Source organism: Nanorana parkeri, unplaced genomic scaffold (genome assembly GCF_000935625.1).
Source record: "Nanorana parkeri isolate BGI_ZX_2015 unplaced genomic scaffold, ASM93562v1 scaffold940, whole genome shotgun sequence".
NCBI classification, from domain to species: Eukaryota; Metazoa; Chordata; class Amphibia; order Anura; family Dicroglossidae; genus Nanorana; species Nanorana parkeri.
Window position 1 is genome coordinate 101,611 of NW_017307208.1, and position 11,735 is coordinate 113,345.

Sequence of the window (11,735 nt, forward strand, 5' to 3'; positions counted from 1 at the left end):
TATTGCTGGGATTTGTTGTATTCCTCTATAGCTGGCGGTATTCTGCATTGTGCTGTATAATGTGCTTTTGCTGGGTTTTGTAGTCCTCTATAACCGTTGCCATTCTGCATGCATTGCTGTATAATTTTACACTTTCCATTTCACTATATTGCACACCACACTATCTTTTTTTCTTTTTTACTTCCACCGGTCCAAGCTTGCTCCTGTGATGGACTACAACCTCAATACAAACTAGTAGTCCCATCACTGGAGCCATTTTTTAAACTTTATTTTATAGTTTATCCGATTAACCGATTAATCGAACTTAATAATCGGCTAACTAATCGATTTTGAAAATAATCGTTAGCTGCAGCTCTACCCTTGTCCGAAACAAAACATAGGTAAAGAGGAGAAATATGTAATAAAAACATCCCTTTCATTGCACAAAAATACAAGGCATTCTGTGATTGGATAAGGGGTGGTCCTGTTGGCATCTGTCCTTCCTCTCCCCTTGACCAATCACAGAATGCCTTGTGTATATAGAATACAAGATAATGTATCAATGAGTGAGGGGGAGGAAGGGGAAGAGCGAATGCACTGTATGAGACCAGAAATTTCAGCAGTAGAGCCTGGAAGATCAAAGCTAACAGGAAATGTGTCATGAAGATAAAGATTTTTAGCATCCCCAGCAGCCCTCTGGATGTAGTATACCCAGCATTAGATGTAACTAAGTTAGACCAATCTAAAGTAAAAACCATGTTTTGTTCCTGGAGTTCAGCTTTAATTAGGTTTATTAGTAGAGACAATGAAAAGTACAAATCATTATGTGCAAAGTAAAATAGCCCGACATAATAACCTTTCACTGACCCGACTATAGCAACCTGAAATCTAATTAGAAGCTATGGGTCACTGCATTTTGCAGCGTCTAAATTATTGATGCACTGCAGACAAAACTGCAGCCTTGAAATGAATGCAGGGAAGGGAACACATATTAGCGGTCTATGGTTTTCCTGTTTCATGAGCTATAAGGGCCAGTTCACACTAGCCCTACGGTAAAATACAGCATTTTACCGTGCGTCTAGCATCCGCTGAAGTGATGGCTACAATGTAAGGCACTGTTTACTTTTTTTCAGCTTTAAACAGCATGTGCGCATGTAGCTAAATAGAACTTTTCATAGATATCTGTACATCGGACCAGAAAGAGGGACAACTGAGAAGGAAAGACGGACAGAGATTTGGTTCCAAATGAGGGATAGTCCTTGCAAATCAGGTACATTTGGGAGGTATGGGCAAGTGTATTGGTCTATTAATTTAGCACAGTTACAACGTGAATAGCATTGGCAGATCACCAATTCCACTTGTCTAGAGCTGCTTTTTAAAAAGGCCAGCTGATTTACCTGGCATTATTGTATTAATGCTATTTTCCTATGGTCTGAAGGGACTGTATCTATTAAATAGCTGCTGACTGATTCAAAGAAGATCTCCAAGGAAAAATGATCTCAACACTTGCAGAGGGGCTACCCTCGTACCGGAAGGTTTAAGTGCTTGTATTGTCTAGAAGCAAAAATAACAAAGTTATACTTACCCGAGCCTTGCATACAGCTGGCTGTAACACCGGTCCCTTCAGTTTCTATCCTCCTCTGCTGCTGCGATGTAATGTCTCTCGGCATCCTGTGTGGGACATAATGACTCACAGGACCTTAGACCACTGGAGTGGACGGGAGGAGAGGCTGCAGGGACCAGTCTAACAGCCAGCTGGCTCTGAGATTCGGGTGAGTAGAACTGTTGTTATTTTTGCCCCTAGATGAAAATGAACACTTAAAGTGACATTAAACCCTCAGATTTTTTAACATAAAACAATACTGTAATGTGTGCCTTACTGTAATCCATGGTTGTTTCCCTTCTCTTTGCTGCTCTTCCTTTTAAATCTGTATCTGTTCTCATGCTGGGCAGAACTTCTGTTTTGCAGCAGACTGCCTTGTCTCTGAAGGGGATACATGGTGTCTGTGTGTAGGTTTGCAACCTGAGCCAGCACTACAGGAAGAGGCACTCAGCTGCAAAGGGAAGTTCTCCCCAAGCATGAGAAGAGATACAGATTTAAAAGGAAGAGCAGCAAAGAGAAGGGAAACAACCATGGATTACAGTAAGGCACACATTACAGTATTGGTTTATGTTAAAAAATCTGAGGGTTTAATGCCACCCACTGCAAGGGTTAAGAGTTTTTCCGCAGAGTTCTTCTTTAAAGGCAAGATTGGGGAAACTGCATTAATAGTTTCCTTCAGCAGACAGGAAACAGGACAGCAGAAGCATTTAGTTTGATATTTCTTACACACCTACCGATGGCTCTCCTGAGTAATAAGAAAGCAGTGAAGCCATCACTGGGTACATTGTTGTTTTCATAAACAGCAATCTGGATATGTACAATATGCCAGCCAGCAGGCTGGAAGGTCAACAATAATGAAGCAGGACAGTGACAGTGACAAAATAATGGCATTATGAATGCAAAGTCCACTTTTACAAGTCATGAAAAGAGAGACACTTTACTTGTTTGATGTGGACTTATACTCATACCAAGTTTATTATATGTTGCCGGAATGGATATAAAAAGTGTAATATAAGGTCTGAAATGCTTACGGGTTCGCACGCACCCATCGCTCCTATATGGCGCTGATGAGTATAGGAATTTACTATATTCATCATTGCTATCTATGGGAGCGAATGGCATCCACCTGGGTATATTCACTTGCCACGCTATACCAAAATGGTCATCTGTAAGAGGACGCGCATAAGCAAGAGAACTGGACAAAACTCATTATAGCTGGGGTGCAATACAAAAGGAAGCCATAACAGTTTGTAGACTGAAATATTTAAAGAGCCACTGAAACCCCCACATAAATTCACAGGGGTAAACGCAGTAGAATATAGAAGGTTGAGCAGACAGTTCCAAATGTATGGATGAAGTCTTCCGAAATATCTCCAGGTGAGTTTTCATATCTCTTTTCTTTTTCACCAAACTTTATGTTGAAAGATGGCCTTTCCTAACAAGCAAAACTGTAGATTGATTGCAATTTTTTTCTCCTCTTATCTCTATAGATTGAACTCGATGTGTCTTTTTTCGACCTGACTAACTATGTAACTATGCTGTCCCTCCATAAAACACTTCCCCCAATGGCCATCATCTGCAACCAGATCTCAGTCATCATCCTTGTACCCTCATGTTCATCCAGCAGTTACACCTGTAATATGTATTAGGAGTTTTACCCTGTTTCCTTACTTTCACCTCTGCTCAATTTTTATCCACCCATTCCCGTCAAAAGTGATATGTATCAACATCTTGTTGGAAATCATCTCCAATGTGTAGCATTAGCAAAGGTATCACTGGTACTTCACAAGTAGCTTGCATGGATTGATCATACTGCAGGGCTGGACAAATACCAGCTGCCAGGTAGCCAATGCTCCTTAGAAAATTACAGCTGGCGCCTGACTTGTGAGGTGTTCTTTAGTTGTGGTCAATGGAGCTGGCTCCTAGAAACATACTGCTGGCTCCTAGATTGACAGATTAGCTTGTGGATTCCAATTATTTTGCTCAACCTTGCCATGCTGAGTCTGCTACACTGATTGGCCATATTACTTCTGACTTCTTATGTATTGGAACCACGCAGTAGAGGGGATGTCAAAGCCACTCCACATACAATGTCCTTACTGTGTGGACAACCCCGCTCTGCTTAGAAACATCTGGTGCATCACATATGCAGTCAGCATAGTGGAGGGTGTTATCGACCCAATATCTTGCATTCCATCTCACCACCCGTTTCCTGCATCTGCCATCAAATAAGATCTCTCTCTAGAAGGTCAGTCTGTCTCTATCAGGGCAGTTTCTCACACAACAGTCTTTCTCTAAGGCTAGGCTACACCTAGGTGACACCTACTCCACGCACCTTTTTAGTCCGTTTTACATGTATATGAAGTTGCGCATTTATGTGACCACCTCCATGTGACTGGGCAAAACGTGCACAAAATAAATAAATACAAAAATCGCAATGTGTGTTTTTCAACCATTTTCTATTGAGTCTATCAGACAAAACGCACTGAAATTTGCCCCAAAGTAGCGCATGTAGTATTTTGTGCACAACGGGCGTATTTCTGCTTGCAACAAAACACTGACATGTGCACAGGGGCCAGAGAAATAAATGGGATTCCTGGTGTTGAGCCGTTTGTCGCACTGATTGACAAGCGACAAACAGCTCAGGTGTAAATGGATCCTGGCAGGGCAGTCTGCCACTCTCTCTCTCATCTCTTTTTCACATGAGTAATCTTAACTGCCTTGCTGAAAAATACCCGTTTACAAAAAGGTGAAAGTCTGAAGTTCAAACATCACACAGGGCTGCATTAGTCCAATAAGGGACTCAACACCCCCTCCCCTTTCATTCTATACATCTTAAATTAGTAAAATACAGGCTTAAAAAGGAAAAGCTACTAGCCATGCTCTCTCTTTCGAAAAAAACCAGAATGCTATGCAAATCCAATGTTACTGGTACACTCAGTATTAAATCTATACTTGAACAATAAAGATTTGAAATAATTAAAAAAATATAAAACAGATTAAAACATGTATATGTAAACAAAACAATAAATTAAATTGAGCCAATCCCATTATATTTTCTCCCCTTGCACATGATTGGAAGTAAATACAGATTTATTTCACTTGAGTAATTAGCCCCCTCTCTTACTAAGTTTCCGCATTTATACCAAGTATCCACCCCACAATTTCTCTCTTAAATCGCTCTACAATTAAGCCCAATGGGTGATATGCATTACAGGTATGCAGTCCATGACAGGGATGACACGTGACTGTGATTAGGGATTAAAGGGTATATTTATGGTAAAGATTTACAGCTTGTGATTGTTTTTATTGGATGTCACCAACTAATTCTGACATTTTTCTTCATAGCGACTACACAGAACAGAAATTGATATACTTTATAAACCATTTTTAATAACTGCATTCAATATACTAACACTTCATCTTTTAGATTGTAGGCCCTCCTTACCATCTTGTCTTGAATTGTATTGTGACTGTAATGTCTTCCTTATATTGTAAAGCGCTGTGCAAACTATTTGCGCTATATAAATACTGTATAATAATAATAATAATAATAATAATAATAATAATAATACCCCATACACTCAAAAATACATTTTTTTTATTATTTCTAAATTTTTACTGTTCGGTTCAGAAAATTTTATTCTATACCACAGATGACGTCACCTGATAGGGACCACTTTTAAAACACTTTAGGACAGTACAATGCGCTTTCAAACAATCACTCACACAAATAAAATATAAAAGAATTATAAGGAACAACACTTTTTACATACAGAAATAACCTGGATCAGTTACTAAAGAAATATTGTAAAGGGGAGAAATACTGTTTACTTACCTAAGTTGGTATGGTAGGATCTTTGTTACACCTTCTGGGGCTCCAAGGACTTCTGTGGATGGTAACAAAATATGTTTATGTAAATTATAAATATTCTTTAGCTGTCAAATCATAGATATACACTGAGTGGCCAGATTATTATTTTTTTTTTCAGGGGAAAGCGCGAACGCAGGTCCACAAATTATGCAGTCGAGTTTCCCGCATTTGGGGAAATCGCAGGGGTCAGCACACACGTGGGGCAATGGATGAGCCTCGCCCTGGGAGAACCAGCATCGTGATCATGGTATCTCCCCTGCCAGGTAAGTATTGGATTATTATGACCACCACATCAGTACTTCGTTGGGCCACGAGATAACTCCACGAGATGACTTTGTTGGGCCGCCTCGTGACTCCACGAGATGTTGAAAGGTGATGCGAGGAATCTGACACTGCACTGTTGCCCTTCTGTTGTCTTGTACCAGTCTTGCCACTCTCCGTTCTGCCCTAACATTGACTAGTCGCTGACGGCCACAATTCCCACATTCAGACCCAGATTTTCGGCTGACAGTCCAGTCTTTAAACACTTTAACAATGAGACCCTCTTGAACATTTAACAAATTCTGCTGTTTTGCTGATACTCGCTCCATGGCTCGCGTTAACAATCATCCCACGTTCAAAGGCTGTTAAATCGCGTTGTTTACCCATATCTTCAGAAAAAAATCACTTCTACTGTCGTGGTAAACTACCTGCTTCCCTATTTATAATGGTCTGGACCTCTAGCAACCTCAGCTCGAAATGATAGCTAATTTGCCTACAAACGTCAGGTATTCATAATAAACTGGCCACTCAGTGTATATATAGATTAGATAGATAGACACATGCACACACATATTTACAAATTCATAACTGTAGTGGTCAGAAAACAATTCACCTCCCACTGCAATCCAGATGCATGCATGCCCTTTAGTTTCTTGCCTAGTTTCTTGTGTATGGACGTTTAGGTCAGCTGAAAGAACCACTTAACGTTTCAGGGAACATAGGAGATGGACATTCTCGGGAGTCAGTCGACAATTCTTCATCAAATGAGTGACGTTTAGAAGCACAGAGGAGAGGCAAGTAGTCTGCTTCTTTTTTAATATTTACATGCTTTATTAAGAGTCTTCACTTTTGTGACTGGGTCACTTTCAGTAGGAAGTCAGTAGTTTGGCCTATGCTTCCTTTCCTACCCTGTGCATCACTATTGGCTCTTATTATGATAGGCAGCCTCACTGACAAATGATGGGGAATGTGCAGGTCAGTGTATCAGCTCCCTAGTTGAAGCTGATATTTGTATAGTAGTTAGACTTTCAGGGCTCCTGAGGCATTCCACATGCAGAGTAAAGTAGAAGATAGCTTGAAGTGCTTGCAATAGATTGTGGTGATGGTATAGACAATTTAGCTCCACAACAGGTACGGTTTGAATCAAATACAAACAGACTTTTTGTTATGTTTTATAAAACCCATATTTTAAAAAAAGCATCAAGCTACTTTAACATTTGGGGTAAAAGCCCTATGTTGAACTCCATTATCAAAACGATTAGAAAAACAAACAGTAAAACGTATGAATGAGCACAAAGCATAAGCAGTCAACCAGCAAACTATAGTATTTTCCTGACACGCAATCATTAAAAATACAAATGGTTCTTCCTAAGGGTATGACCAGTTATAATCTAAAGACAGCAGTACTTTGTAGGTTTGGATTCTCTGAGGCTGCTAGCATAAACCCTACACTGAAAATGCTTTAGTCTTCCAAATAAGCTTCTTACAATAAAAATATGTTTTAATAGTTGTTATACATACAGAACATATTCTCCACATAGATTTTTTTTACTTTCTTTTTTTTCTTCTTCAAAACGTTTTATTTTAAACTATAAAGACATTCTGCAATTGACAATGCATGCCTTAGGACAAAAATACAGCAGGTAAAACCTAATTCCAACTTTTACAGCACATCACAATTTACATGTTAATAAAGTTATGACAAGTGTGTATATTTTGCCTGCTCTGCAGAAAAAAAAAGATAAATGCATGAAAGTGTTCCTCATGTTAGTAAATAAACCAAAACTAAAAAAAAAAGTTTAACCTTTTTAGATGTACTTAAGTATGGAAGAGTTAGGCCCCTTTCACACTGGCCATCAACAGATTCTCTCCTGATCAGAGCGGGACGGATCAGATGTCACCGCTGTGACATCCGTGTCCGTACAGTTTCTTCCCCTATTTTGCAATGGAGGAAACAACTGAAAGTGCTGGACACCATGCAAGTCTATGGGGAATCTGATGTAAACGGATATGTGCCCGTTTACATCAGATTACCTCTGGTCCAGCATGATCCTGTCGGTCAAACAGATCAATGATCCGTTTGTTTTGCCGGACCGAGCCAGAGCTAACCAGGTGTAAACGGACACTCGTCCGTTTAAAACCGGCTGCCCATAGACTTCCACAGTATCTGATCAGGTCTGGCTGACAAACTGACAGGCGGACCTGATCGGACCGCTCATGTGTAAGGGGCCTTAGTAGCCCTGTCAGGATTTTATTGTTCTCTGTGTCTCCAATGGGGATATTTGACTTCTCCATTTGTCCTGGAGACAGTTACTGGGGCTGAAAGTGAAATCCACAATTTTGAGTTGCCACCTGAACAGAATTAGAGGGGAAATTTACCAATGGTGACACTTGTTGCTGTGACAACCTCACTTTGTAGATATTTTTTTCTTATGCTTCCTTGTATATCTGACAGGAAATGAAGAGCAATTTCCCCCAAACACAGACAGCAAAAAAAGAACATTTTGGCTTTTGATACACACTAATCCATATCGATCAATCAGTTTTAATTTAAAAGGAGAATTATGAGGTGAGTGATTTTCACTCAGCCTCATAATCTGAGCCGACCTGTGACAATGAAACTGTCACAGGTCGGCTCACTAGATCGGGAAGTGATCGAACACATATCGGCGCTCGCTCACTTCTCGATCTATCTGTCCAGAGAGCCGTGACAGGGGAGGGACTGGATTCCACCCTCCCATGTCCGATCCTTCAGCGCTGACTGGCGAACGGACGGGGGAGGGTACGGCTGGCTTTGCCTCTAGATAGGCAGAGCCAGCTGTCACTCACGCAGCTGGGCGGATCCAGACCTAATTGTCGGGAGCCTTTCCAGCTTTAGCTCGCGGTATACTGAGCTTTGGGTGACAGGAGGACGCTAGTTTGTGTCCTCCCCTTAGGAGAACTATGGGGAAAAGCCCTAACCCCATAGTTCTCCTTTAAAGCTATTTTCATAACTATTGAAGCAAACCCTTTCTGCACCAATATTAACTATCCCAATCTCCGTGTGCTGAAAAAATGGTGCTGTCATTCGTGCAACTGATGCACAAATGAAAACAGGAGCACCCAGCTTTGCTTCAGGCTTTTAACATTTGAGTTACATCGTGTGCAAAATGCTGAAGCAACTCAAGAGTCCTACCTGCAATGAACCGGATAAACAGCTGATCAGTAGGGGATATGAGGGGACAACCTATTGCTCAAGCACGGTGCACAAAATACGCTTTTTATCTTCTTCCAACACCCAAAGCCAAGTTCTAACCGGTTTTTCTGCCTTTCCAGAGCAATAAAAGTAGAGCTGAATTTACCAGTGAATAGGTTGTCACATAGTATCCATAACAACACACCAAGAGAGGAGTTATCCAGCTGAAAAAGGGCAGGAAATAATAAATTCTAGCTTCTCCTAAGAAAGTTGCAAAATAGAGCAAAGGCCCCATGAGGCGTTGAAAGAGATGTACTGAAAATGTGAACAAGAATTAGGTGTGCTTTTCTGAGGACCACGAGTAAATATAATTTCCTGTATACGTAGTCTTTTTTATCCCCTACTTTCTGTAATGTTCTGTGATAAGATCCATCATGTAATGGTGGTTTTAGAGGCTTTAAAACTTGTATCATGTTTCAATTGGTTTAAGATGTTTACTTGTCGAAGCAGCAGCGAAGTATATGGAGGTTCTGTCTCCAAACCCTCAGGATTTGATAAGAGGCATAATCCTCTGTTTGCAGTGGTGAATTGAAGAAACAATTCTTTATCCTTATGAAATTTAATGACCATTTGAAGCAGGAACAAATGGTCCGGATTAAAAGTAATTTTATCATATAAAATGTTCAACTAAGGCTTCCTAAAGAGCAGGTGTGTATCTTGCTAACTCATCTAGATGTAGTAGTAAAAGTACGAAGACAGCAGACAGGGCCTTCTATGAGGTATATCAAGAGACTTAGGGTAAAGACCTGAACCTTTTGTGCAGTGGATTTAAACCTTTCATCTAATTTAATTTGAAGAATGCCCAGAAGGAGTCAAATTTATGTCGTGACTTGACATAAAGCAGCAAAAAGCGTATGGTCTTAAAAATAAAGTACTTAATCTGATCTACCAGACTATAGATGATGGCAGCTATGGTGTTGAGGGCAGTTGGACTGAGGTGGTGGTAAGTGCAGTGGTGACACAAGTTTTGGGGGGTGGAGTTTGCAGACGTGGTTGTGTGAGCTGTCCACCAATATTTCTAACTCCTTTTGCTGTCAAATACTTCCTCTTCTCCACAGCCACACAGGTAGAAGGATGTAGCCTTTGATAAGAAGGGTGTACTCTGAAGGAGTGGAGAGGAAGAAGTCTAAAGATAACCCAAGAATGATGGTTGCCTCTGATCTGAACATCTGCCTTACACCTACACATAAAACTAGATATTATAGAAAGGGTATTTGCTCACACTATTTTTGCACATTCTAGGGCAGGAAGGCCACTTTAATATTTCAGTTTACTTTTTTTTTGCTCTTTACTATGTGTAATATATATATTGGGGATTAGATCCAACATAGAGGAAACAAACATCCAGTTCTTAAAAATAACCGGCTGTTTGTTCCAGCAGAATAAAACAAAAAGCATTTACAGTCATCCAGCCGCAAAGTAAATAGCAAAACAAGCTTCTGCTTAACTGAGCCATTCTTAATCCACATACTTAATACATTAATGGCACATACCCACATCTTATTCCCCTCACTCTGGTGTGCTGTGCATGCTGGCTTAGCAAACAAAGACATATGTCTGGCTAGTCTAAATGTCATGGGTTGCGCATAGGCATCCTCCCCCTGAGCCCCTGGGTCCACTCTGTTCTCGGGGACCTTTTGGCAGCGGGAGTGGTCTTACCCCAGGCAGTGATATTTTGGCTCCTGAAAGCTGGACTTTTGGGGACCACAACCTGTAGAAAGTTCTCAGTGATCAGGTTGTGCTCACTCAGGGCCACCAGTTGATCTGCATCCTTGGTATCAGCTCCCAAATTGAAATTGTTGTATGAAGGTTGGTAGGTCCTGCACAAATCTGTCCAGAACTTTATTCACAATTTGAGCTGCAATGGAGTCCTCAGGCTGTAATCACTTTAAGGGAAGACGTACCGGCCTCCTCACTTTGAATGCCCAAGTGCTGACGCAGTGTGTCCTCATGGCCACAGTTACTGTGAATCGGATCAACATTTATCCCTTTGGGCACTGTGGGGCCTCTGTAGTGATTAAGCAAAAATACACTTTTTGGGGGTCCCCAGTCAGAAAAGGGGCAATGGCAGCCTACTGAGCCTTGGGTAGTCTCTCCAGCTCTGCCACTCTTTCAAATATTGCAAGGAAGACCTCCACATTATCATCAGGGGTTATTTGTATAAAGAAGGTGTTATCCCAATTTGGCTGCAAAAGTTGATCACACATATAATAAAAAGGTTGTTTATTATAATGATTGTTTTAATGAAAGAACTGTTATCTTTCAGAAACTAATTGCAGTAAATAAGCGATTTCATTCTAGCTTGATATTTTCTCTTTGTAGTTGAATGATCATTTTTAGAGCTAAAGATTATGTAAAAAGATATATTAGATCGGTTGACTGCTTTGCATTACGTGTGTGGCAAGCATAAGTCTCATGTTTCTGGTGAAAGCAGCAGTTGGCACATTGGCAAGAGAAATATGTAAATTTTTTCATAGGAAATAAAATGTGTATTGACCCTCCACAATGTAATGTATATCTAAAGCCAAAACAGTTTCTTTTCAGTTCTTTTTTGCGATCTGTGTGTCCCATTGGTGACATCTTCCTTTACTTGCTGTCTCAAAGACACAACAGGAAATGAGAGGAAAATTACTCAAACATGAAGTTTGTTTCTTAGGCAGTTGTCAACAAAACAAGTGTCACTTGAAGACTCCTCTCTAATCTTGTAATCTTGGTCTAGCGACAACTTGTATACCATGCTTTTTTTTTTTTTTTTTTTAAGAGCAAATCGCCAGACCGTCAAA

General features: G+C 40.4%; 1 protein-coding gene across 1 annotated transcript in view; it reads right to left on the reverse strand.

Annotated features, from left to right (window-relative positions):
• ARFGEF3 (ARFGEF family member 3) overlaps positions 1–11,735 on the reverse strand; it is a 132,840-nt gene that overhangs the window by 89,053 nt on the left and 32,052 nt on the right. Inside the window, exon 4 of the mRNA XM_018566348.1 lies at positions 5,421–5,472. Within this exon, the coding sequence (XP_018421850.1) occupies positions 5,421–5,472 (52 nt within the window). The remainder of the gene's footprint in view (positions 1–5,420; positions 5,473–11,735) is intronic.